This window comes from Ceratotherium simum, chromosome 8 (genome assembly GCF_057802395.1).
Source record: "Ceratotherium simum simum isolate JZ-2026a chromosome 8, ASM5780239v1, whole genome shotgun sequence".
Lineage (NCBI taxonomy): Eukaryota > Metazoa > Chordata > Mammalia > Perissodactyla > Rhinocerotidae > Ceratotherium > Ceratotherium simum.
Window position 1 is genome coordinate 63,780,947 of NC_141907.1, and position 27,775 is coordinate 63,808,721.

General features: G+C 40.5%; 1 protein-coding gene across 7 annotated transcripts in view; it reads left to right on the forward strand.

Moving 5' to 3' along the window:
* The window catches only part of FRAS1 (Fraser extracellular matrix complex subunit 1), a 425,899-nt gene that overhangs the window by 257,614 nt on the left and 140,510 nt on the right, over positions 1 to 27,775 (forward strand). For 5 of the 7 annotated variants that reach the window (XM_087434473.1, XM_087434474.1, XM_014787828.2 and 2 more), the window contains 8 exons: positions 7,577 to 7,729; positions 7,966 to 8,112; positions 13,427 to 13,573; positions 16,196 to 16,336; positions 17,530 to 17,670; positions 19,187 to 19,324; positions 22,063 to 22,333; positions 25,816 to 25,900. In XM_087434473.1, coding sequence (XP_087290599.1) covers positions 7,577 to 7,729; positions 7,966 to 8,112; positions 13,427 to 13,573; positions 16,196 to 16,336; positions 17,530 to 17,670; positions 19,187 to 19,324; positions 22,063 to 22,333; positions 25,816 to 25,900 — 1,223 coding nt within the window. The remainder of the gene's footprint in view (positions 1 to 7,576; positions 7,730 to 7,965; positions 8,113 to 13,426; positions 13,574 to 16,195; positions 16,337 to 17,529; positions 17,671 to 19,186; positions 19,325 to 22,062; positions 22,334 to 25,815; positions 25,901 to 27,775) is intronic. The other 2 variants (XM_087434475.1, XM_087434477.1) reach the window with 2 other exon arrangements.

Below are 27,775 nucleotides of genomic sequence, written 5' to 3' on the forward strand. Positions count from 1 at the left end.
CCACTATCATACACCATATACAAAAATAAATTCAAAAGGAATTTAAAGACTTGAATATAAGACTTGAAACCCTAAAACTCCTAGAAGAAAACATAGGCAGTCAGCTCTTTGACATTGGTCTTAGCAATATTTTTTGGGGGCCAGTTTCCTCAGGCGAGGGCAACAAAAGCAAAAATAAACAAATGGGATTACATCAAATTAAAAAGCTTTTGCACAGCAAAGGAAACCATCAACAAAACAAACAGGCAGCATACTGAATGGGAGAAGATATTTGCAAATCATACATCCAATAAGGGGTTAATATCTAAAATATATAAAGAACTTACAGAACTTAATATCAAAAAAAAAAAAACTCGATCAAAAAATGGGCAGAGAGGGCCGGCCCTGTGGCTTGGTGGTTAAGTGCGCGCGCTGCAATGCTGGTGGCCCGGGTTCGGATCCCGGGTGCGCATCGAGGCACCACTTCTCCCTCCATCCTGAGGCCGAGTCCCACATACAGCAACTAGAAGGATGTGCAGCTATGACATACAACTATCTACTGGGGCTTTGGGGGGAAAAAATAAAATAAATAAAATCTTTAAAAAAAAAAAAAAAAAAATGGGCAGAGGACTTGAATAAACATTTCTCTAAAGAGGACATACAGATGGCCTACAGGCACAGGAAAAGATGCTCAACATCATTAAGCATCAAATCCAAATCAAAACCACAATGAGAAACCACCTCACACCTGTCGAAATGGCTATTATCTAAGTGACAAGAAATGAGTGTTGGCGAGCATGTGGAGAAAAGGGAACCCTCATACACTGTTGGTGAGAAAGTAAACTGGTGCTGCCGCTATGGAAAACAGTATGGAAGTTTCTCAAAAAACTAAAAATAGAACTACCATATGATCCAGCAGTTCCACTTTTGGGTATTTATCTGAAGGAAACGAAAACACTAATTTGAAGAGATATATGCATCCATATGTTCATTGCAGCATTATTTACAATAGCCAAGATATGGAAGCAACCTAAGTGTCCATCAATGGATGAATGGATAAAGAAGATATAGTATTCTTAATATTCTTAATATGTGTAGTCTAGCATAAGCCCCTTGACAACACTTTAGCTGTGGGATGTTATTAACAGAGAAGGGTCTTCTACAGACATAATGGAGGGAAGGAGGGGAGAACAGTAGGGACCTCTTTCCCCTCCCCAGCAAAAGTTTCATTTTGAGAGCTGCCATATGTCAGAGTTTTCTTGGATTGTTGGTTCTCTGCTGTGGTTCTAATGTCTTCTCCCATCACCAGTTACCTTCATTTAAATCTGTAATAAAAGCACAGAGACCTCTGTGTTTAGATAGACTGGCAAAAGACATACAGACACACAAACCAATTCCCAATTGCTTTAGGGTAAAATCCATACTCCTTTTCGTAACTTACAAGGTATTTTAAAACTGGTGCAGCCAGGACCTGGGTGGCTTTTTTGTATGTTCTTCATGGTCCAGCCATATTGAACTTTTCTCAGTTCCTTAAAGGCATCCTATTCTGTTCAGCCTCTGGGTTTTTGCCCAAGTTTTCCCTTTTCTTGGGATCCTTTCCAAACCCTCCCACCACTGTCCAGCTCCTCGAGCAGCTAACTCTCACTCAGTGTTCATGTCTTGGCCTCTTCTGGGAAGCCTTCCCTGCCTCCTGGACTGAGTTGGTACCCCTGTTATAGACTTCCATGGCCCCTGTACTTACCCGATTAACATTTTATGGAATGTTTGTAACAGTCTCATGCCAGTCCTTCATCTCAGTGTGTGCCATATGCTCTCTTGTTGCTCATCTGCTATGCCACCATCTCTGTTGCTCTGTGACACAGGACTCAATTTGGAGGCAACCCTCTTTAAGGCAAGATGCACAGTCCAAGTCTGCTTTACTATTAGATTCTTGAATATTCCACTCGGCTGCCTCCAACCTGTTCCATGGGAGGGGAAGGCAGGGGAAAAGTGAATGGTCTCTCTGCTCATTCTTCCTCTCCAGCTTGGAGGTTTTTACTAGGCTGGGGTACAGAGATGGAGAGTGGAGGGGTTGTATTGGTAGTGGAGGGCCTGGGTCTGTTAGCTCCAATGCACATTCAAGTTTGTTTTGTCTTCTCTTTCACCTGTGCCCTGGGTTCTGTGAATTTGGTATCTTTGTGGGTCTAATTCTGATAACTTTCTCTGGAAGCGTGATGGCCTGTGCTTCCTGGTCCAATGGGGGGTGGTTACAGTGGTCAAGGGAAGAACTCACTGGTTGATATCTCAAATTATTGTTTGATTACATATATTTCATACTCAATTGTAATTATATATTTAGGGTCGTTTTTCCCCATCATACTGAAAGCTCCATGAGTACAGTAGACATTTGAACATTTTGTTGTTTGAAAGAAAGAATTTTTAAATGCTCAGCCTCACTTACAATGAAAGAAATACAAATTAAAACAACGATATAACACCAGTTTTCACCAACCAAATTACCCAAGATTGTTTTACTATCTGTAAATTTCTTAGTGCAGGCAAAGTTATGATGAAATAGTCTCATGAATGGCTCTTGGATATGTAAATTGATGCAAATTTTCTGGATAAAAATTTGTAATACTTATTAAGAATACATTTTTTTTCGTGCCTGTAGTGGTTAAAAGCCAGGCCTGGTGGTCTAGTGGTTAAGAATTGGCACTCTCACTGGGCGCTGCCTGGGTTAGTTTCCTGGTCAGGGAACCACACCACCTGTCTGTTGGTTGTCATACTGTGGTGGCTGCGTGTTGCTGTGATGCTGAAAGCTATGCCACCAGTATTTTAAATACCAGAAGGGTCACCCATGGTGGACAGGTTTCAGCGGATCTTTCAGACTAAGACAGAATAGGAAGAAGGACCTGGCCACCCACTTCTGAAAAAATTGGCCATGAAAACCCTATGGATAGCAGTGGAGCATGGTCTTGTATAGCGCTGAAGGAGAGAGGATGGTGCAAAAAGACCAGGCAGGGGTCCACTCTGCTGTGCACAGTGTCGCTAGGAGTTGGAATAGACTTGACGGCACCTACAATAAAGTAATGAAAAGCATATGCTCTGGAGTCAGTGTGGCTATGACATGTGTGAGCAAAGGACTTAACCTCTGAGTATGTTTCCTTATCTTTTTTTTTTTTTTTAAAGATTTTATTTATTTGTTTTTCCCCCAAAGCCCCAGTAGATAGTCGTATGTCATAGCTGCACATCCTTCTAGTTGCTGTATGTGGGACTCAGCCTCAGGATGGACGGAGAAGTGGTGCCTCGGTGCGCACCCGGGATCCGAACCCGGGCCGCCAGCATCCTTATCTTTAAAATGGGGATAATAGCACTGCCTGCTTCATCTTTTCAAAGGAGATTATGCATTTATAATAATTAGCATAGTGCTTAATATATATTCAGAGCTCAGTAAATGTAAGATATAATAATAATATGAATTATACTCTTTTGACATTGTCTTTTAGGAAATAATCTAAAATGCACAAAGGTCTTATCATGGCCTTAATTATAAAGTGGACAAATTGGAAGTAAATATTCAAGTACAAGAAAAATGGTAGATTTTTTTGTTTGTTTTTTCAATGCTGGACTATTATGCAGCCCCTAAGAATGATGTTTACAAAGAGTCACTAATGACATGTGGAAATGCAGATGGTATTGAGTAAAAAAAGATATATGACGACATTTAATATAATCTCATCTATGTAAAAATCTGTATATGTAAAATTGTATAGAAAAAGAACTATGAAAAAAGTCAATGTTAGTAGTTTTTTATTCTAAAAGGGTGATTTTTATGGTTATTTATACTTTGTAAAAATGTTTTTCATATTTTCTTCCATGGCTCACTTTGTAGTCAGAAAAATAAAACCTCATGATCCCTGTTTGAGCCCCACTGAGCCCCACTTCTGTGCTGAAGCTCACAGTGGCACCCTGGGCTTGAGCTGAAGCTTGCTTACAGGTGGTGCCCAGTGGGCCTGGCCCCTTGTAGCCTGTCATGCCTGAGTTCTGCAGTCTGTTCTCGGGAACTACACTTTTCTGATTGTAAGTCAGAACACTGGCATTAATCCTTAAGCCTTTGTTGCTCTGATTTCTGGCTTCTTTTCCTGCACATCATTACTCATTTTGAGCTCTCCCAAGGAATTCTCTTCTACAAAGAGATTTTGACTTCAAGCCTCTCAAGACAAAGGTGTTTCCTAGGTTTTAGGAATTTATTTTTCTTTTCTGGTTGGTTTAATAAAAGTCAATCAACCTTCACGTTGACTTCAGAGCAGGATTTCTGATCATATTTATTTTAAGTGGTCTTCTGTTGGGAGCTGTATATGACTGAGTTGGGAAGGGAGGTTTGCGTGGATGTGTTAACACAAGACTCATTCAGACTGTTGTTTTGGAATGAATCTATTCATAGGATTGGGTGTTCAGTATGACTTTTTAAAACATGGATGAATGAATAAGGAATGAATATAAGTGGTGAACAGAAAGAGTTAGAGAATCCAACTTTCCAGACTCGGGTAGTTGTAGTTACAGTCTCTTGTGTAAGGTAAAACTATAAACTAACTTGAATTAATATAAGACTTTGGGCAACCTGAAGTTTATTGTTTTATATTTTTAGGTGTCATTTATTGATTTCTCCTTGCCTCTGGGTTCTCACTCCATCATGCAATGGGACATATCTGGTGATTGATCTGATGCCTTCTTAAGGCTTACCATGGAGCCATGGAGAGAGCACGAGGCCTTGAGTGATTTTGGAGTCTCTGCAACTCTTGAGCCCTTTCCACTGGTTTCTGGTAGCTGTATGCCAAAATATGATGCAAACAACCAGGTCTGGTTTAAGATCTCCAGAGAATGAAACTTGGTTAGGAGGGTAGAAGAAGTTGAGGGTTGTGAGGAACCTCTACTTTTATCAGGCAATCAGAGGCAAGAACAGGGACCTGGCCAAGAGGAGCACCAGGGTAAAGCATGCAAATGGGGGTCAAGGAGGAGTGGTCCAAAATGTCATGTGTTGCAGAGATTTCAGGCAGGTCAGGAATTAGAGGAGGCCCTTAGATTTGGTCATTAAGAGGTGGTCAGAGACCTTTTCAAGGCAATACCATGGTAGAATTGTGGAGGTTGAAGGCAAATTACAGTTAGGTGAGGAGTTAAGGAGGCAAGAAAGTTGGGTGGTGAAGGGAAGGCAAGAGATGGGGTAGTTGTAGAGAAAAGCTTTTGGGGGGGTAAGTAATGCAGAACATGTTTGGAGGTTGAGGTCAAGGAGAGTGAAGACAGATGGAGGTTAATGATGCAATAATGTTGAAATAATGTTGAAAATTGGATCAAGAATGTGGGTGGAGGAATTAGCCATTTCATCCTGTGAGAGGAGAAGAAATGAAATAAAAGTGGGTAAAGAAAGATGTTTTGAGGTTGACAGAAAGGAGTCAAAGGTACTCACGCTTGATGGGCTGAATGAAGTAGAAAATGAAATAACCTGGGAGGAGATGGAAGGGTGGGCAGGGTGGGGTGGTGACTGGAGTAGAATAGTGAAGGTTTGAAAGCAGCTGCCATTACTGTCCATAATCTAGCTCTAGCTTCCTCTAGAAGTAATTAATACACATTACGCTCCTCATTTAAACAGCTTCTAGAGATCCCCAAGATCAGACAGTCCATAAATATTTATTTATTATACCCCCAAAATACTCCAGAGATCTGCTTACTTTCTCTTCAAAGCATCATTTGGTGATTATTCTTTTTCATTTCTCTAACTGTACACTAGAGAAAGCTTCAGTAAGATGCAGCTAGTTTTTAGACCACTGAACACCTGCAGATCTTGAGGCGTGCCTGAGCCCAGAACTCTTCTGTAAGCACTTGGTTTAAAGAGGATGAGGCTGTGACTTTTCAAATTATGGAGCCTTGAATCAGTAATGTTTCCCGGGTTTCCGATCCTAACATGTACCCACTCAGAAGGTGATCATAAAACACAGTCACCTCCATTTGCTCCGGCAACTTTCAAAGCTTTTTGAATCTCCCTTTTGCACATGTAAGGCCGTGCTCCTGGCAGTGTGAGGAGGGCACAGGAAAAAGAGAACAAACGGTTGTTGTTGTGTGGAAACCATACACTAAATCAGGGGGAAATAGTCTCCTTATCATATTTCTCTCAATACAGTCATCATTTCCTTTATAATTTACTAAAGAGCTGTAATGAGGATTAATTTGGCTCTTAGGATATCAAGAATTGCTGTTACTATTGGCAAAAAGCTGCCTGTAATTTGAGACTCCCAAAGTTCAGAGAAAGGTCAGGGGCTGTTATTTTGCGTGCTGCTGGGTGTCAGCATTTTTAAAGAGGACACTTTGGTTCAACTTCTGGAGTGGCTGCAAAGGTCGGAGAAAGGCTTCTCCTGCAGATGAGTGGGTGCTGGTTGTGGGACTGAGACCTGCTTCTTGTGCAGGGAACACGTCTCACATGGTCAGCAATTAAGAGAGTGTATCACTGAGGGTATAGAGAGAGAGACCTGTTTTAACAGATTTCAGGGGACAGGCAATCTTTTATTCACGAGGATTTTTTAGTGTCAACGTCGATAGAAATCACAATAGCTATCTACAAGACTTTGAGATGAAGCAGGACGTAGCGGGTCTCTGAGCGGTACATTAGCAAATGCGAACAGTGCTTTGAATCCTACAGGGGAAGATGGAAAGGCTCTATAACCAGCACTCTTTCTACTCTTTTCCTAGGTCTTTACTCCTTTTTCATTTTGGTGGGTAATTCAGGATTTGTGGTTTTTCTTCCACCTTTGGGATGGAGGATGGTAAATGGGACTTAAGGGTAATTACCACTCAAAGCAGGACAGAGGAAGTTTTCACCTGCAATGGGAGCTGAGCACAATCAAGTTCTTTAATTAAAAGACAAGTATTATATGGGAGAGAACAAAATACAGTTCTGTCTGTACCAGGTAATTTGTCTTATAGCTTTAGTCACAACTGACACAGCAGAGCTTCTGTGAACTCTGTATCAGGTCATGAAAATGACTTTTCAACTCATAACTGTTCTTCATAACTTTACCTCTGGGTAAAGGCTAAAATTGTCCACCAACTCAACCCAATTATCTACTAACCCCATTCCCTTCATACCAATGCCTAGACTGTGTCCTGACTCTGGAAGGCCAAATCTGTGAGAAGGAGCTGTGTGGAGGCCACTGAGCATCGCTCAGGAGCACTGTGAATAGGGGGCACGCTGTACTCGAGTTCTCCGAGCTCTTGGGGGAAATGTTGATAGTACTGAGGATACTGTTTCTGTTAGTCTGATAGTTCTCTCTATACCCCTAGCAAGTATTTATCACATGCTGCCCTAGTACTTGAAAGTCGTTCAATTGGAAAGGGATGGAAACTCAATTGCTGTGCTGGGCCTGGCCATTTTCTAAAAACCTCAAACACACAATTTGCACAGGTCCCCAGCTTCTACTTTACTAGCATATCCTGCCTTTGGGCTGCTCTCTGGTTGGCTGTGCTGCAGCGGTGGGAATTGCAATCCCTTCTGCCCTTTGGTGTTGTGATGAGACTTGGTGCTCATGGCATCCGTGCCTTCTCTGTGCTCGCCTGCCCTCTCCAGACTGCCATCCGCTGTGCCAGCACTGTGCAGCTGATCTCCACAACACCGGGAGCATCTGCCTGCGATGCCAGAATGCCCGGTACCTGCTGCTAGGGGACCGCTGTGTTCCTGATTGCCCTTCTGGATACTACGCAGAGAGAGGAGCTTGTAAAAGTGAGTAAGTGCTGGACACAGGAGCTGGCAGTGCCTCATGAGCTTCTCTTTGGGGCAGTAGCTGAGAAGGCTTGAACTTCCCGAGAGAGAGAGGAGGCAGGAAGCACACTGTGGGACAATGAACCAGACCAGCTAACGCTCTCAGCCTTGGGGCTTTTATTAACTGCTCTTGGGATGCTGCTTTGGAAGGGAGTTTGGCTTCATAGGTTCTCTTTGTGTCTCTTTTCCCTCTGTAGAATGTCACTCCTCCTGCAGAACCTGCCAGGGCAAAGGACCCTTCTCCTGCTCCTCATGTGACCCCGACCTCGTTCTGTCCCACCTTGGTACCTGCAGCACCATCTGCTTTCCAGGGCACTATCTCGATGACAACCGTGCTTGTCAACGTAGGTTTTTAAAAATGAACTTTCTCTCCTTTCCTGCTTTCCTGGGGTCATTGAAGAAATATGAAGTTCTTGCTACCATAGTCTCACCTGGTAGTCTTTATTTTTATAAAAGGAAGAAAATTAATCTGCAAAGGCATATGGATGCCATTAGCGATTATAAGTCAGATATCAGCCTAATTGGAAGTGCTGGGCTGGAGACTGCCTCTGCAAGTACCGGCTGTGTGATCTCGGGCCGGTCATTTAACCTCTCTGGTCTCTAGTTATCTCATTTAAAAAAATAAAAGCATTTGTCTATTTCATCTTATGGTTTCTCTCTGCAATTCAATTCTAAGCTCCTGAGCAGGGAGTGGAGCTCAAATTAGTACACAATCAGTGGCCTAAGCACTTCTCTGGATTTAATTTGTTTTTGACATGTATTTATTGAATATTGACAATGTGCGAGGCTTGACATGCTACAAAGCATTTAGTTTCTGCCCAAACAGTAGTTATTTTGTCTTGCATGAGAGTTACTTCTATACATGTCTTATTTTTCAGGCAAGTCAAAATATGATTAATTACCTGAGTCAGGCAAAACAAAGAGGATAAATTAGAGAAAGGGCAAATCTGAGCGGAAAAAAAATTAGGAAATCTTTCACAGATGAAGGAACATTTTTGAGATAGGCTGAGGGGGCTTACTTTATTTCAATCACTAAAGTGTCATTTGCAAAAAAATTTTGTTATACTTTCTCCGTTTGAAAATGACAGTTAACAAATACAGTGCTGAGATTTCAATTTGGTGTCCTAGTAAGTACCATATTGAAGGAACTATAAAGTAGTGGTTAGGAGAGTGGGCTCTAGAGGCAGATGACTGAAGTTCAAATCCTACCTGCCACTTACTAGCTTTGTGACCTTGTGCAAGTGAATTAACCATGAGACCTCAGCTTCTTTTTCTATCAAAAGGGGATTATAATAGTACCTACATCTGATGTTATTGCACTTAGCACAGACCCGAGCAGAGACTAAGCTTTCAGTATAGATTAGCTATTGTTGTGGTTGTTATCATCATCACCATCATGTGGAATGAGAGGCAAATCAAGCATTAAAAGAGATTTGTATTTTATAGATAGAAAGATAGGTCTCACTGTTAGTTTATTGAGATGCTTACAAGGATTTGCATTTGAAATGAAGTTATAGGGAACTCACTGTTTTGCATCATCTGTTGAGATACCAGAGATAAAGTCCCTTTTTTGGACCAATGAAAAGATTTCTTTACTTTTGTAACAAAAAGTTTGTTTCGTATATATCAACTGTCTGCCAGATCTATAGATTCCATAACACAAGAGACATGAGTGAAATACTTACGTGTTCTATTCAAGAGCAAGAGAGTGTTGGTAGAGAGAGAGTGATTTAGATTTATGAAGCTCTTCGCGGCAGTGGAATCACAGAAATAAAAGTTCGAAAGAAAAAATATAGAATCCCTTATGTGGAGTTTAGGTGACAAAAATATGTTGCATTGAAATATTTTTCTTCTGAGAAGCTTTTGCCTTGGTGCAGGGAGATCTCTGCACAAATGCGTTTGCTATGCTACCATGTAAATAGGATTTTAGAGACTATATCAGTTAAATAAGAATCTTCTGACTTTAGTCCTTTGCTAAAGCTTAAGTTTCATTCTTTCAAAGATTGAATAAAGCATGCCCCTAAGTTGGGGTATTTGAGTTTCTAGTAGGTGAAAAAAATCAAAAACGTCCCTTTCTGATGCTCATCATTATGGACAATTATAGGCCTGACAGTTTTAGAAATTGCGCAGTAAAAGGCTTTTAAGGAAATATAATCAGTATTAAGGGGAGGCATTAATAACCATATTATAGAAGAAAGTAAGAGCTGGAGAGCTGTCTAGATTCTGGTTATAGAAACCTTTGTAAATTACCTACTGAGCTCTAAAATTTAAGGATGACCAGTTGAGGCAGGAACTGTAAACAAGAGATGATAAATGAGGTTCTCAGTGCTTGAACCGTAGTGCTTTAGGGTGGGAGGGCAACTCCAGAGCCACCCCAGCCAGCCTTGTACCCAGTGCAGAGATGCTTTCTCACTGCCCTTCAGACTCTGCAGATGAGGAAGGAAGCCAAGTCCATTATTGGGGGGCAGTTGTTGTTTGACAGTTCTTTCTCAATGGCCCTAGAACTTCCCTCTAGAGCAATATAGACTGTCTCCTCTTTCATTCACATGATTACCTTCAAAAGTTTGAAAGTAACTGTCATCTCTCACTTGGACTTCTCTGCTGCTGGCAGAACTGGAGCCAATGGAGTATTTAAGCGGAAATGGATGATCATCTCTCAGAGCTTTCGTAGAAAACAGGCCTATTTAAGAGGGAGTATGGACTTCACGAGCTATGAGGTCCCTTCATCCTCGATGAATGATACTTATAGTACATCCCCGCTTCCCTCACTGGTTTCCGGTCTAGTCACCACCTTCTTCGTTGTCCTCTTGGCACTTTCTATGGGGTCAGTGACCTCAGAGAACTGCACCTGGTACTCCAGATGTGGTCACACCAACATGACTGCAGTCGGACTAATACCCTGGGTGGTCGGAATATAATAAGATGGAGAAAACATTCCTTTGGAGATGGAGGCTGAGAACCCAAGGGACATTGGTATGTGCATTCCTGCTCTGAGTGAGACAAGGTCATTTGTAGACTGCCTTGGAGGGGATGAGGAGTTCGATGAGAGAGGAAGAAGAGTTCAGATAGAAATGGTGGAAGCCCCCTGCTCCTTAGTGTCACACTACTGCATCCCTCCAAATCCTCCATACAGTCTTCTAACATGTTAAGATGCTCGGCATGAACCCATTTCTTTTGGAAGTCAGTGAAGGGGCTGAGTTACACTTCGAGGTACCGAGGGGAAATGAAAGACTGCCTAGAAGGACTCAAGGACATGGAGGCAGGCAGAAGCTTGAGTAAGTGAACTGCAGGGAACTCTCAGCTGTCAGGTCAGGGCGTTGACCTGTCTCCCAAGCTGAGGAACTGGCGTTTGGGCCTCGTTTTGCAGCTTCATGTCAAGCAGGAGGTTCCAGCTGACATTTAGGTTACAGGAAGGCTCTTCAGCTTAAGATTGTGTTAGTTTCTCTAGTGATCATATCACACTTTCAGTAAGCTTTTAATCAACTAAAATTCTTAGATCATTTTTTATAGGAACTGCTGTCTAAACAGGTCTTCTGTATCCTTTATTTGTGCAATTGGTCATAGAACATAAATGAAAGACTTTACTTCTGGTTTTGCTTGTTTCATCTGATTACTTTTAGTCTATTGTTTCATCCGGCTAAAATAAGTTTGAGTTGTTCTTTTAGCTGGTGAAACTTAGCCATACATGTGTTCTGTATAGGAGTATGTGGCATATTTAAATATCATTAGCATGATTTTTTTGTTTTCATTAAAGTCTTTAATAAAAATATTGATCAAGTAAAAAACTAAGACTTCATCATAATGCTCTACTAAAGACGTTTATTTTACCAATTACAAAGATTTACTGATGACTTTTTGAGTGTGCATTTCAGCCATCTTTAAATCCACCTAAATGCTAGACCCCACTTCATTTTTGTATTCACAAGTTTATCTTTGGAATTTTTGTCAAACCCTTTGCCAAAATTAAGATACACCATGTGTAGAAATTTTAGCCAAAAAAAGGAAAAAGTTTAGTTTCATACAAGTTTCCAACAATTAAAATATTCTTTTCTAATTATTCTCAAACTATCTGTTTGAAAATCCAACCTAGAATTTTCCTAGGACTTTTAATTACCAATTTACATATTCTAATGAATGTTTTAAACTAATGGCATTTCTTGTAGGTGAAACAAGAGGACTTTCTTTTTTTTTCATTTTACAGGAAGGTGCTTTTCCTGAACTGTGCCACACACTTTGATGTCCATGAGATCATTAACTCACAAGATCACTCTCTAGACTTTTCCTCTGGCACATACTTAGAGAAGATTTCCGAATGAGGCAGAGCTGCTAGTGCTTGAGTATACATAATTACAATATCTGGCTTCTCTCATTTATGTAGCAAGTGTTTATTGAATGCCTACAATATGCTAGATAACCAGCTAGCGCTGGGGGCTATTGCAAGGAACAAACAAACCTGGTCTTTGTTTTCATGAAGCTTATAGCTTAAAGGATACAAATGTTAAATACTCACTTAAATGAAAATTGTTATGTACAAGATGAATGCAATGCTTAGGGTGCTGTAAGAGCAGCAGCTGAGAGATCTGTTCTATTCTGGAGAGTCAGGGAAGGCCTTCTTGAAGGAGACTAAAGAGTGGTTAAGAGTGAAAGCCAAGAGACTTGGACAGTATATTGAGAGGATTAAGAGTTCTAGGTAGAAAGAATGGAGGTAATAGTGGAGGAACAGTATTTGTGGAAATAATGGTTGGAAATTTTCCAGGATTGAAGAAAGATATGAGTTTGTAGATGAAAACCTGGGCAGTATGAGTAAAAAAATCACTCTTATGGGTACTTGGAAAGTAGAATGCAAAGGGGTCAAACTGGATGTGGGGAAACCAAGAGGCTGTGATAGTAATCCAGTAGGAGATGATGATGATGGCTTGGATGTATTGGCATTTGTGGATACAGAGAAAAGCAAAACGTCCTGAGAATTATATAGGAGAGTTTGAATAAATAAGATCCAATGAGTGATTGGATTAGGAGTGAGAGAAAGGGAGGTGTCAAGATAGATTCCAAGGTTTCTAGCATGAAACTGAGTAGATGGAGAAGTGCCAGTTGTTAAATTAGGGAGGATGGAAGCAAGACCAGATTTGAGGATCATCCCTGAATGCCTGAATTAAGTGGCTGCTAAGAATTACAGCTGAGCAAATCAATTAGCCAGGTCACCTTTAAGTCCTTTGTATCTTAAAATATGAGATTTCCTGAGCTCCAAAATAAAGTTGATGCCTAATTCTTATCTTGACATCTCACAAAAGTCTAAATCTACGTCATCAACTATAGGGGGCTTGATTCCTTAAGAAGTAAGATTCAAATAAAACTCTGGACTATTATTTCAGAGATCTTGGAGTAAGTATAAATTCTCTTGCTGAATCACAGGGCAATTTGGATGTGGGATTTCCATTCTTGAGTTTATAATTTATTTTCTCTGGAAAATAGGATTTTATTTTGGAAAATAAGACTGCATTTTCTGTTTCTGCTGATCACAGGGGAGGGTTATGAGCCATAATTAAAGAACAGGTTGGAGCAGGGCTGTGTTCCTTTGCAGCGTCTGTCTGGGTTTGATCAGTGCTTCAGTATTTGCAATTGTAATGATCTGGTCATTTTCTTTTCCTGTCTGCTCAGCATGCAACACACATTGTGGAAGCTGTGATTCACAGGCCAGCTGTACCTCTTGCCGCGATCCGAACAAGGTCCTGCTCTTTGGGGAATGTCAGTATGAGAGCTGTGCCCCGCAATACTATCTTGACTTCCCCACCAAGACGTGCAAAGGTAAAGCTCTTCTAGAATTGTGCAAGGATTCTTTTACTCAGTGATGCTCCTTTGCTATAGATGTCCAATCTCCCACATTGGGAAAATACCATCATCATATGTTTAGACTTTCTCTGATGATAGCAAGAAGTCATGTATGTATTCATTAGTTGATTTATTGAGCAAATATTTTTGAGCACCTCCTATGTGCCAGGCATTGCACAAGGTATTGGTAACTAGACCAGAGGTGGCAAACTGGAAACCCCTAGCTTGTATTTGGCCCAAGACATATTTTTCTTGGCCTACCTAATATTCCAGTGTTTTAAAATTTTTAATTATTTGCCTTTTAAAAATCAGAAAACTTCACATATTAAAGTTGAGATTTTCAATTTCTTTTGAAAAAGTCAGAAGATCTGGCAATATTGGATTTGCATTCCCAAAATGCAACAGTAGGTTGGAGATGAGTAGCTGTTATCTCTGTTGGATGGAGCATGATCTCTTTAGGTCACCACAGTCCCCACCATTCCCTCTTCTATCACACCAGGCCTATTTCAAAGATTTACATTACCTTCCTGGGCCCTGTAGGCACTTGCATTACAACTCCAGATTGCTAGACTCTGCACTTAATGAGCTCAGGAGTTGTGTCTGATTTATTCATCTCTGCTTAACATACTTAAATGAGTGAAGACACAGTCCCTGTCCTCAAGAAGTTGATAAGGAGGTAATGTCAAAAACTAGGCACCTTTTTCCTTGTTTTCCAGTGGTTGGAATTCTTGGAACTTATGCTTTTTGCATGACAGTGCTCAGCAAGGGGAAAAACAGTGTTAAGGATGGCTTTTCCTTGCTCCCGTTCCATTTTCCTTCTCCATTCCTCCATTCCACGTTTCCCCCATCTCTCTGGTTCTGCCAGAGGAGCTAGGGCTCAGATATAGAGGTCAAACATCTGTCAAGTAAACTTGGGATGCTTTAAAGCTTTGCAAAATTGCACACTTTCCATTCCAAGAAAGTCTACTTTGTTGTCAACTTAGGTGGTCCGCTGTGCTCAAGACCACAGAAGCTTTTCTGTTTTTTCCCTTCCAACCAGTGGTTGTCAGTTTGTGGTGAAAAACAAGATTATCACAAATCCTTCCATTGTAAATGATTTCATAACTATGCTGGCAGTTTTCAAGGCTCTGTTTTAGTCATTTTTTCTTAGGCTGACAGGTTTATAAACCTTCTTGGAAGCACGTGTACTATCTTGCACATTTACATTCTAATTGTTTGGGATTCAGAAATATTGCATCAAGGAAGAGAGAAAGGTGACTAATGAGACATTTCCCCAGCTTCTTAGTGGGGAGGGATGGTAGAGTGAGGCAGTACTGAGTTTCTCCAAGAAAAACAGTTCAGCAGTGAACACTTTTGAACCTGTTACTATGTGCCAGGCACTGTGCTAACGTCTTTACATTCATTATTTCCTTTAATCTCCACAATAGCCTTATGAAATAGGTATTATTCTTACCCCTGTTTTGCAGATAAGGAAACTGAAGTTCAAAAAAATTAAGGAAGGCATGTAAGATATGCAGATAAAAAGTGGCAAAACCGTGACTTGAACACAGACTTGCCTGACTTCAAAACCCCAGTCCTTAACTGTACTATCTTGTCCTGTCTTCCATGCATGAAGGACTTACCTTACCAGCTAGAACTGTGGCTTTCAAACCTGAGTTTTCTCAGGTATCAGAATTGCCTGGGCCATTAAAAATCACAGCAACAGTAACAACTATAATAAGCATAATAACAAAAACAACAATAGCAGCAGCGACATGCTTTCCTGTGCCCCAATCCCTGAGACTGACTCAGTAGTTCTGACGTTGAGCCTCAGGATCTGGAGTTCTAACAAGCCCCCTGGATTATTTGGGTGCACATCCGAGGTTGGAACCCATGAGAACATAAGCTCCTTGAAGGCAGAGTTTACCCACTTTATCCCCACTGTTCAGTGCTGTGCATCTCGTAGGTGCACAGCATCAGGTAGGTGCTTGATGAGCATGTAAGTGCATGTAAATGAGTCAGTTCTACTGCTCTAAATGAGATCTTCTGTGATTTCAGTAAACCTTCTTTCTGGACAGTTCCTTTAATCCCCATTTAGTTCTGACATCATTGGTTCTTTCCGTCGTGTTCGTCAACACCTGATTGCTGAGAGGTAGCGAGTTGTGTGGCTGGTGTCAGTGGGGGCAGCAGATGCATTCTTGGTCAAGTCTCTGACATCCTTATCGAGCTTCTTGGAGGAGGTCCAGATTAGGTTTGTGGAGGCCACGTCCTATAGCAGGCTTTGCATGAAGACACCATGGCTCAGGGATAAAGAACTGTGGGGTCCGTGGAATAAGATCAAGTTGATCTGGCTCCTCGGCAGTCCCACTGACAAGCAGGCTCTGCACAAGTGTGGAGTGATCCTTGTACATGCCTGTGTCTAATATAATTAGAAAACACTAAAGCTCAGAGAGGCATTCAGGCTGCTACAAGCAGAGCCTTGTTAGAGCTCATGTATCTGACATCTCTTAGATTTTCCTCACTTCACCCTGTGCAACTGCAAACAGCATCCTCATAAATTAGTCGCAGATACTGAGGTGGACAGAAAGGAAGCTGCTGTAACATGAACTTTCTTTCTAGAGTGTGACTGGAGTTGCAATGCATGCAGCGGGCCTCTGAGGACAGACTGCCTGCAGTGCATGGATGGCTACGTTCTCCAGGACGGGGCCTGTGTGGAGCAATGCTCCCCATCATTTTACCGGGACTTGGGCCTCTGCAAGAGTAAGTGTCTAGAGCCCCTGCTCTGTGCTCATCCAAGCTTCAGCCTCCTCTGACTTTTACTGTTCTGAGAAGGAACCTGTGGCAGGTTTCCTTTCTGGCTTTCTTTCCAATTTCTGGTTTCTTTCCCAAGAACTTCTCTTTATTAAAATGAAAATGTGCCCCTTTCCTTCTCCCAAGCCCAAATATAATGTTTGCTAAAATCTGAGGTCAGTATAAGAATTGTGGCGGTATATGGCCACACAAACAGATATGTTTTGACCGTTACTTTTGGATTTCCTTAAAAACTGAACAGTCCTAGGGCTGGCCCCGTGGCCTGGTGGTTGGGTTCAGTGCACTCCACTTTGGCAGCCTGGGTTCGCGGGTTCGGTTCCCAGGTGCAGACCTACACCACTTGTCAGCCATGCTGTGGTGGCGACCCACATACAAAAGAGAGGAAGATTGGCACAGATGTTAGCTCGGCGAATCTTCCTCAAGCAAAAAAAGAGGAAGATTGGCAATGGATATTAGCTCAGGGCAAATCTTCTTCAGCAGAAAAAAAAAAAAAAATTGAACAGTCCTATCCTCCAAATGGGGAGGTCTGTGTACTCTGGTCATTTGAGCACATAGAAAGACCATATTATTCCACCATCTTCTTCCCATAACCCTCTGTATACCATATATCTCACCATCACCTTTCTCTGGCCCAGTACCCCTTTCAGCCTCAATTTAATACCACACAATCTTCCAACCCTGAATTGCCCACCTGAAGTACATGCTATTCCTGAGAGCTTTCTTGGGAGACTCTGATAACTGAGTGGGTGAGTCAGGAAATATTGTCACTTCAGTGAAGCAGTACACAGAGCCAAGGACTAGTTAATAATAACAGTAATGGCTAATATCTGTCCATTTATAGTTTGCTTTGTATTTTCCATTATTTAATTTGATCTTCACCCAGGGAACTGGGTGGGACAGTATGTCCATTTTATAGGAGAAAACACTGAGGCTCAGAGAAGTGGCGTGACTAGTTCTAAATCACCCAGCTGGTAAGTACAGCAGTCACAACCAGAAGCCTGGCTCCTTGACTGCTAGTCTGCTGCTTTGCTCAACACACCAGGTTGTATTGCTGATTGCCATCTAATACTGCCTCACCGTGAGGTCCAGGAGCCTCTTGGAAAGCCATATACATTCCTGTTGACTTGACTTTTGTCTTTCAGGCTGTGACAGCCACTGTCTCCAGTGCCAAGGTCCCCATGAGTGTACCCGCTGTGAAGGGCCATTTCTCCTCTTGGAAGCCCAGTGTGTCCAGGAATGTGGGAAGGGGTACTTTGTAGATCATGCAAATCGCAAATGCACAGGTAACTTGGAGATTGTGCTGAGTTCTCTGGAGAGAAGTGAGGGCAGCCAGTAAGTCAGGTGTGCTGATTCTCGGGTAACCAAGGAGAATCTGAATTAGAAGCGGAATGAAAACCAAGGGAGCTTGGCCTAAGTAATTGATGGCTTCCCATGCACATCTGCCAATTGCTGGTTCAATAGAACATGGAAGTGCAGGCCAGTAATTCTCTTGCACAAATCAATATGGTCCCTAAACGTGTTTATGGAAACGAAGCCAATATTTTATGGAATATAAGGCTTCTTTTGAACTAAGGTGAGGTATCCATTAAGAGTGGATCAGCCCTGTTGATATGGGCACAGGATTTTCAGTGTGTAGGCTAAATTACTGGTGACCCTGATAGTGGCATAATATCCTTGAAGAATAGGATTTCTGGGAGCAATTTAGTGAGACACACTGAACTTTTATTATTAAACTAAAATTAAAGTCTTAATCTCCTTGTCTATTGAGTTATCCATGAGAGAGTCTTCAGTTTGTTCTCAACATTTCTATCAAAACTTGGTACCATGTGCCCCACTTTAAAAAATACCTGACAGTTAATAAAAATGCTATTACCCAGGTGTGGCATTTTACATTTCACCAAATTACCTCCATCTGGGTTGTCTCATTTGATATTCACAGGGACTTGGTCAAATATCGCAGAAACTATGACTCCTGTTTTACAAGTAAAAAAAAAAAAAACAGGCTTAAGAGTATTAACCAGGGCAACATAAAATCAGATATTAAACCTAAGTTTTCTGATTTCAATCCAGGGCCCTTTAAACTATACAATACCACCTCTCTATAATAAAATCTCAACTAAGGAAGCAGAAAAATTAGGCTGTAAACACTCGATTTATAGAATATTATTAGCTTGACCCAAATAAATAATCCTATGGTCCTTTAAGTAGCTTGCTCCTTCATGCATTTAAAGTAATAATAGTGATAATAATAGTACTACTAATAATATAAGAGTAGCAGTGGTAGTAGTAGTGCAATTGAGTCCCTTTGTGTGCCAGGCACTGTTCTCGTCACGTTACATTATAACCCATGTAATCCTCCCGACAGTTATTTGCGTTAGCTGCTAGAACTGTCCCTACTTTTAAGAGGAGGAAATTGTAGCACAGATTGTTAAAGGAACTTGCGCAAGGTCGACAGCTGGTAAGTGATAGAAGAGGAACAGTACCCAGAAAGGGTGTCTGCTCTTAATCACTATAAACTGCCTCCCTTACAAGTCAATATGGTTAAGTTTTTAAACAATCCATCTAGGCGCAGCATTTATCAGATCACAGCGTATAAGCAGAGTGCTCCTCTGTATTCACTTTCCTTCTGAGGGTAGATCAGCTTTCTCTGAAATTCCATAGGCAAGGGTTGGAATTCTCTTTTGCTAGTTGGGGGTCATGTGTTGCTGTGCTGTCACTCTTTGTTTCTCTATTACTGGTGGCCCGAGCTGGTGCCTGTGCCTTTGGTGTGCCTCACTTAGTGTGTCCTCTCTTTGGTAGCCTGCCCTCGGGCATGCTTGCAGTGCAGCCACAGGGACTGGTGTCACCTCTGTGACCATGGGTTCTTTCTGAAGAATGGCCTCTGTGTTTCCAACTGTGTTCCTGGCTTCTCTGCCCCCTCTAATGACACATGTACTGGTAAGTGCTTCTCCTCTCCTGGCCTGCTGAATTCACCTGTAATTTCTCCATGCAAAGGCTGAGTTTGCAGACACAATTGGCTCACATGATATAAAATGCAGGATCCCCGTTCTGGGAAAACTCCTGGTGCTGCTAAGGAATAGGGACTGTTAATAGAACATGGAAAATTGAGCAAACTCAACTTCTAAGATTTTTGGAAGGGAAAAAGAAGCAATCTGTGCTTTAAAAGTCACAACTATCAGATCAGAAATTTGGCGTTATGTTCCCGAACTACAGTCATGTTGTGGAAAATTACATATATACATATATATATACACACATATAATTTATTCATATTTATATAGACTTGTAGAGCTAATTATGCCAGGGTGCGATGGTACATCATTTGTGTACATGCTGGAGATAAATGATAAATAAATAAAGAATAGTGAGAGGAGCCTGCCCCATTAGGGTCACACGTTTGAAGTGAATGGATTTCAAGCCACACTGTTTGCCATTAAGAATAACGTAACATGTTAAAGGAATGGAGCTAGTCTTGTCCAACCTATCAATGGACACTTCACCTTAAGCAACAAGGAGAAGCAAATTTAAATTCAGTCTTAATTTTGAACTCAAAAGTTTTACAGGTGAATGAAGCTTGGGCGTTATATTATAGCTGAGCATTCCTTGGCTTTTGAATATCCTTCATCAATAACATGAGGCATATTTTACCACCCACAGTCAATCATTTTCTGTCTCTATATTTCTGGCCTCTAAAGATATTAAGACTTCCTGTGGGAAAAGGTATCTTTGGCTTAGTTTATTGGGATCCTTCTGGAAACCCCAAATACTTGAGAGTCAGCTTGCTCCTCTTGGGATGTAACACAAGTCAACTTGTGAAAATGCATTTCACTTTCATTAGAGTAATCTTACAGCAGAAGTAGTCCTCCTGAAACTTGGCATTCCCAAACTGTCCTGTCTGACCTACTTGTAGAAGGAAACACTACCAATTAAAGTCCAGGCAAAATAATTTGCAGGAGACAGCATGAATTCCACATCATGGTTGGAAATCCTAATTCATCCATCAGATGTTTCCTATAGACAGAGATTGTAAAATTTTAAAACAAAGTATATATATTTCACATGAATTCTGAATATAAGCCACTGATAATCCTACTTCACTGTAGATTAACTGGTACTGTTCTAGCAAATGGTGTCAGACACTTGCCTCTTTTCCTGCCCTTGATGTGTCTGATGGTCAGATATGACAGATGTATTAGATAAGACTGTGGTTCTCAACCCTGGCAGACCATTAGGATTCCCTGGAGAGCTTGTAAGATCTGAGGTCCCACCCTAGAACATCTAAGTCAGACTCTCTGGTGGTGGAGCCCAAGTATCAGTATTGTTTTAAAAGATCCCTATATGATTCTTTATTGTTATTATCATTGAGATATAATTCACATACCATAGCATTCACCCTTTAAAGTATACATTTCAATGGTTTTTAGTATGTTCACATGAAGTTATACAACCTTCACCACTGTCTAATTCCAGCACATTTTAATCACCCTAAAAAGAAACCCAATAACCATTAGCAGTTTCTCCCCATTGCCCCCTTGTCCCAGCCCCAGGCAACCACTGATCTATTTCCTGTCTCTATGGATTTACCTATTCTAGACATTTCACATAAATGGAATTATATAATATGTAGCCTTTTAGGTTTGGCTTCTTTCACTTGGCATAATATTTTCAAGATTCATCCATGTTGGAACATGTATCAATACATCATTTCTTTTTATGGTTGAATAATATTCCATTGTATGGATATACCACATTTTGTTTATCCGTTCATTACTTGATGGACATTTGGGTTGTTTGCACTTTTTGGCTATTATCAATGATGCTGTTATGAATATTCATGTACAAGTTTTTGTGTGGACATATGTTTCAGTTCTCTTGGGTATATGCCTAGAAGTAGAATTGCAGGATCATATGGTATCTCTATGTTTAATTGTTTGAGGAACTGCCGGACTGTTTTTCCCAAGCAGCTGCACATTTTGCATTCCCACCAGCAATGGGGGTTCCAATTTCTCCACATCCTCAGGAACACTTTTTATTGTCCTTCCTAGTGGGTGTGAAGTGGTATTACATTGTGGTTTTAATTCACATTTCCCTGATGACTAATGATGTTGAGTGCCTTTTCATGTGCTTATTGGCCTTTTATATATCTTCTTGGGAGAAATGCTTATTCACATTCTTTGCTTATTTTAAAATTGGGTTATTTGTCTTTTATTGAGTTAGAAGAGTTCTTTATATATTCTGGATACAGGTCTTTTTTCAGATATATGATATGCAAATATTTTCTCCCATTCTGCATGTTGTCTTTTCACTTTCCTGCTGGTGTCCTTTGAAGCACAAAAGTTTTTAATTTTAAAGATGTCCAATTTATCTATTTTTTTTTCTTTTGTCACTTGTGCTTTTTGTGTCATGTCTAAGAAAGCATTGCCTAATTCAAGATCAAAGATTTTCTCCTCTATTTTCTCCTAGGTGTTTTATGGTTACATCGAGATCCTGTGTTATTCTCATGTGCATCCAGGGTGAGAACCGCTGGATCAGAAGGAGGCTTATGGTGTACAGTAGCCTAGAGTCTCAACTTTGTAGCTCTGAATGAACATTACAAGCCTATTTCTGTAAATAAAAATAAATAACCTAATTAGTGAGTGTACCAAGCCTGACCTTTGGATTCATATGTTTTCCAGGCAAAATACACACCCCCAGTCTTCATGTGAATGGGTCCCTCACCCTTGCGATTGGTTCAATGAAGCCACTGGATTTTTCCCTCTTGAATGTTCAAGACCAGGATGGCGGGATTGAAGACCTCCTGTTCCATGTTGTCAGCACCCCCACCAACGGTCAGCTAGTGCTCTCAAGGAATGGAAAAGAGGTTCAGCTCGACAAGGCTGGCCATTTTAGCTGGAAAGATGTGAATGAGAAAAAAGTGCGTTTTGTGCACAGCAAAGAAAAACCCAGGTGACTCAAGTGTTCTGTCGTTTTCCTCCTGCCTCCTTTCCATGAGTGCTTCGTGCCCCTTCCTCTTCTCCATAGCTGTCCCTTCTCTTCTGGGGAAGTTCGATACTCTACAAATGGCAAACGCTTTCAGTTGCCTGTCATCATTTCACTGTAATTGCTCAGAGTGTGCTTCTGTTAGAGGCATTTTCATTCTATGACATAATTATAGGTAATTCTCTGATGTGACAGAAAAGTTCCTAGTACAATTATCTAGTTTTTTGGCCCAGCAGAAACAAAACATGTTAGATACCCAGATGTTACAGCTGCTTCTTCAACATTAAGGTAATATACTGGAAGTAAGGAGTGGCTAGAGGATGGAGACCATACTTTTCAAGATGTTGTATGGTTCCTAGAATTTCAGAGTTGGAAAGAAACTAAGGGTCATAGTTAACTTTTTATTACCCACTTAATGGGATTAATTGTGGTTAATTTTTAAGCCTGATCTAGTTTTCCCCTGATGCCTAACAGACTTCTGGCTATCTTCCCCACTCCAGCTGACATATGCTTCAGGAATGCAGTTGAATGTTAACACTAACCCAAGCCAATACAGCCATATAATTAGCAGAGTAAATCTACTAAACAGAAATCGGAGAATGCACCCCAAAGATTAGCCTTTTGGATTATCCTCCACCCTGCTCTGCCTCATTAGTGCAGATAATTCGAAGCAGCCTATATGTGCAAACAAGACATTGAAATCCATGGAACAGTGATAAGGACACAGTGAATGCTTTTTATTGCCACCAGTAAACTTCAGATTTTTTTAAGGTTTGGTCAAGGAGATAGGTGGGAAGAAAAGTAGATGGCCCTTTCCCTATTGCAGTTCAGAGCTGGCGATGCCAGTAAGCTCAAAAGACCGTGTTATAGGAATAAGAACAACTAACATGTACTGAGTGCTAACTATGACCCAGGCGTTGTGTTAAGTACTTTACGTGAATTGTGTATACTTATGTTCCCAGCCTACAGATAGGGAAACGGAGGCCTTGGGAGTGTAAATAATCTTGCCCAAGGCCTCACAGACTGTGAGTGCAGAGCAGGGGCTCCAACCACAGGCTCTCTGATTCCACAATCCATGCCTTTAGCCACTATGATTTCTGCCTCCTTAAAACCACTAGGAGTAATGGGTATGTTTCCATCCTCAAGGGGCAAAAGTTAATTGCCTAGAGAAGTGTTGCTACAGAGATGGATCTTGAAACTCTGGTGTCTGATGCCATAGTATTGCTCTTCAAATTTGTGCTCCGTCTCCTACATTCATTTTGCTTCAAGCATAGTTCTTAGGTGTTTGCACCACACAGACACACACACACACACACACACACACACACACACACACACACACACACAGCTCTGCACCTGTAGTCATTTGTCTTGGAATCACTTGTGAAAAGTGTGTAAAATATATAAAGCTCCATAGACAAAGTTAACCCTCTTGTCTCTTTAACTTCTTTAATCTCTCATCACCTGTTTTCTTGCAGAGTCAGTTTTGCACCCCTAAATGGGACAAAGAATGGCAACTATTTTGCAGGGAATTCTTTCAAGACTCTTCTTTTTTTGTATCCATTTTAATACTGGATTTTTTTTAATTTAAAAATTTAAACAAAAGAAACAATAAAAGGAATAGTAAAACAAAGCTGGTAGAAACTCCTGAAAAAAAGGAAACTATATAAGTCTCTGAATGATATAAAAACAAAAGGGCAACCTGTCACAGACCAGGATTCTTTAGGATTAGATTCCTTTGGGATTGGAATGCCCCTGTGGAGTACAAGACAACTGGTAAATATAGTCGTAGTGGCCATGATAAGCTGAGATGCTGAACACAGTTATTGGAACCTCAGTGCCACCAAAAATTGTTTTTCCCCAGTAGGTTGGGAGTAACCACGCCTTCATTGTTCATTCTGTTGCTCCCATCAATTGCATTCTCTTGAAGTATGGAGGTGGGAGTAGAGAGCAAAAGGATTTAAATAGGGCAGAAAGTGAAGGGGAGCATAGAATGGGAGGGAAGACAGGAATATTAAAAAAAAATCGGGTTTATTGAGGTATAATTTGCATTCAATAAAATTCCCCATTTTAAAGTGTACTGTTCTGTTAGTGTTAACAAATACATACGGTCTTACAGTCTTGAGACCACAACCACATTCAAGATATAGAACCGTTCCATTACCCAAAAAAGTCTCCATTTTACAGCCGCTCCCTTCCTCCCAGTCTCTGGCAACCACTGATCTGTTTTTTGCCCTTATAGTTTTGCCCTGAAATGTCATAGGAATAGAATCATACAGTATGTAATCTTTTGTTTCTGGCTTTTGCCATAATGCTTTTGAGACCCATCCACAGTCTTTCATGTATCAGTAGTTAGTTCCAAGAATACCTTTTAAAGAACGTTTAAAACAATGCTCCTTATCATAGACAGGAATCCAAAACCTCCCATGATGCATTAATCTCACATCTTACCAGCCCACAGTGAGTTCTGTGCTTGTTTTGGCTTTGAAGGTGGGCAACTCTGAATTCCCTTCTAGTAGTCTCTGAAGCTGCTGGAACAACACTCTTTTACAGGAAGTAAAAACCACAGCAAAGAGTGAGTCTTATTTTGTTCTACTAATTAGGACTCTCTGGTTAGAAGAGTAATGGAAGTCAATTTGAACTAGATGAAGCAAAATAATAAGGCTTTTATAGAATTGCAGGGGCGGCTTAGATCTCAAAGGCTTCAAGAGCAGGATTCAATTCTACCTCTTGTCTCTGTGTCTCTTTGCTCATAGGCTTCATTCACTTCTCTCCTACAGACAGGCCTGCTCCATATTTTCATTGACTCTATAGACTATGGTTCCTGCATAGTCAAATGGAGGTTCAGGCCAGTTCCAAATTTCCAGAGAATAAGCCATCCTTCCCTAGTCAAGTCCACATTTAATGTGTGTGAGGCAGGTGGGGTGGGAAAGAGGGGGATAGATAGATGCATGTAATAAAAATATAGCAGACATTGTTAATGGGAGTCCACTCACATGAATTGGGCAGGCTTTGGGGATAGGGTTTGCAGGGGAGAGGGAATCATTGAGAACTAGTCAGGGACTATGAAAGATTCCTTTCCATTCTCCAATTTAACCGTTAGCCTACAATATAACTAACTATAATAATATATAACTAACCTGTTTTGGCCTGACAACTGATTTTCAATCTTTTATACATATAACTTAGAAAAGCAAGAAACAAAACGTTTGCATAATTGTTGTATGATAATGAGATCTAAGAATGCATAGTAGTTTTACCTGCATCTCACTATGTTCATCTTTAGCTGGTCATTTTTATTTTATTTACAGTATGAATATGATATTACTGTAATGGTTTGATCCAAATTCTTACATCTACATAACCTGAAAATATTTTTAATCCTTGTCTTTCTAAAGAATAATTTAATGATTGTATTTTCTCATTCCTTTCTTGGGGACTTGTTTTAGGAAAGGTTACTTTTCCCTGAAGATTAGTGACCAGCAGTTCTTCTCTGAGCCACAGCTGATCAATATACAAGCATTTTCAACACAGGTAATAAAAGTGCCACTCAATTAATAATTTCACATGCCTACTAATTCTCAAGCATAAATCAAGGTTCCTTGTAGTTTTAGCAAAAATAATTGAGCTAAATTAATCTTGTCTCACTTTCCTCATGAAATGCCACTGGAGTAATTTTTAGTACTTGTGGGTAATAACAGCAACAACAATTACTAATAGGTCTATAGTACTCTTCTTAGTGTTTCTCATTTAATCTTCATGCCAGCCCTATGAGGTATTATTATCCCCAATTTACAGATGAGGAAACTAAGTCATAAGGAGATTCAGTAACTTGTCCATGGTGATATAGCTAATAAATAAAGAGCTGGGATTTGTGTCCAGTATATCTGGCTACAGAGTCCATGTTTTTGACTGTTACATTACAGTGCCTTACTTTACTATTCTGAATCTGATACTAACCCTTCAGAATAATTTGAAGCTGTTCCAGTTGTTAAGACTTTCCTAGTCTTGTTTAAATGAGTTTGTTTTGTCTAAATATTTCTCTCTAGGGGTGTGGAATTATGTTTGGCTACTTTTGCCTGTCATGTAGCTGCCCTGCATTTAACTCAGTTTGCAGTAGTCAGAGGATCTTATTAAGGATCTACTTAAGTGAGGTGCCAGTGTGATCATCAGCCAAACATAAGTCTGAGGAAATCATGGTAGATGCTATAAAACTCAGTGTAATGGCTCTTCTGTTCTCATCACTCATCTCTGTCAAGTTGTACTTATGTGTCCGGAATGCATACGGTAGTAGATGCTCTGAGTAACTGGGCTTGTGGGATTGAACCACTGAAACATGAAAAGAGAGTAGGAAGATGGATATAGTCTTAAGTTGTGAACTACAAGTGAGTGGATATCAGCATGGGGAACCAAGACGACCTAAATATCCAGAGCTCAGCAGTGTGTTAGTCATGCTCCCAGGCAGGACATGAGATCATTGTTTTTTAACTGGTATTCTTATATTTTGGGTCCAAAAATGAAAAGACCATGAACGATGGATCATATAGACTTGAACCAGAAGTGACTGCCAAATGGTACTCACAGCCCAGCTCAGCTCTTCTGATGGCATTCTCACTTCAGGGATGACTAAAGTCGAGGAATGATTAGAAATTGACCTAAGTTAATTTGACCTCAGGGTTGGGCTAAGAGTATGAATTTTGTTTTAATTAAAGGTAAAACATGTGATTTCTGTAAATATAGGCCTGAGGGCCACATCAAGACTCAGGACTTCCTGGCTTAGATGTTTCTCAGTACTTACGCTCAGAAGTTTTATTTTGTTCTTTTTGTTTGTGCTAAAATAGTTCCTCTAATTAGGTGAATAAAAGATGTAGGGTAGGTGTTGGCAAGTAACTTCGTAATCTGAGGTGGTGAGTTCCCATGGTTTCCTGATTTTTGTTTGTTTATTTTCCCCAAATCAAGTGAGTAGATAGTGAGGGCACACTTTTTTGTTTTTTATTATATGAGAAACCTTTATGATTTTAACTCTGTAAAAATGGAATTTTAGAAATGAATTTTAATTTATTTTTGTTCCTTTACATTTCTATGATATTTCAATATGGCCTTGAGCCTCCCTGAGATTTTCTCAAGTAAGTTAATTTGATCTTTTCCATTTATGGATTTTGACATCACCTTTGACCTCTCCTCTTTCAAAATCCAAGGGGCCATTCATTCCCATATATAGAATCACAGCTTTGGAATTCTCACTTGGGAACTCGGAGGAGTAACTATCATCTTGTTTCCTGCTATGTGAATAGGATAATGTTGCATTAGTTAGACATTACTTTAATAGATATTAAAATTTCCAGGAGGCCAGGAAGTGAAGTGTTAAAAGAAAGCCATTTTGATTAAAGAAAGCAATGTGCTGAGAAA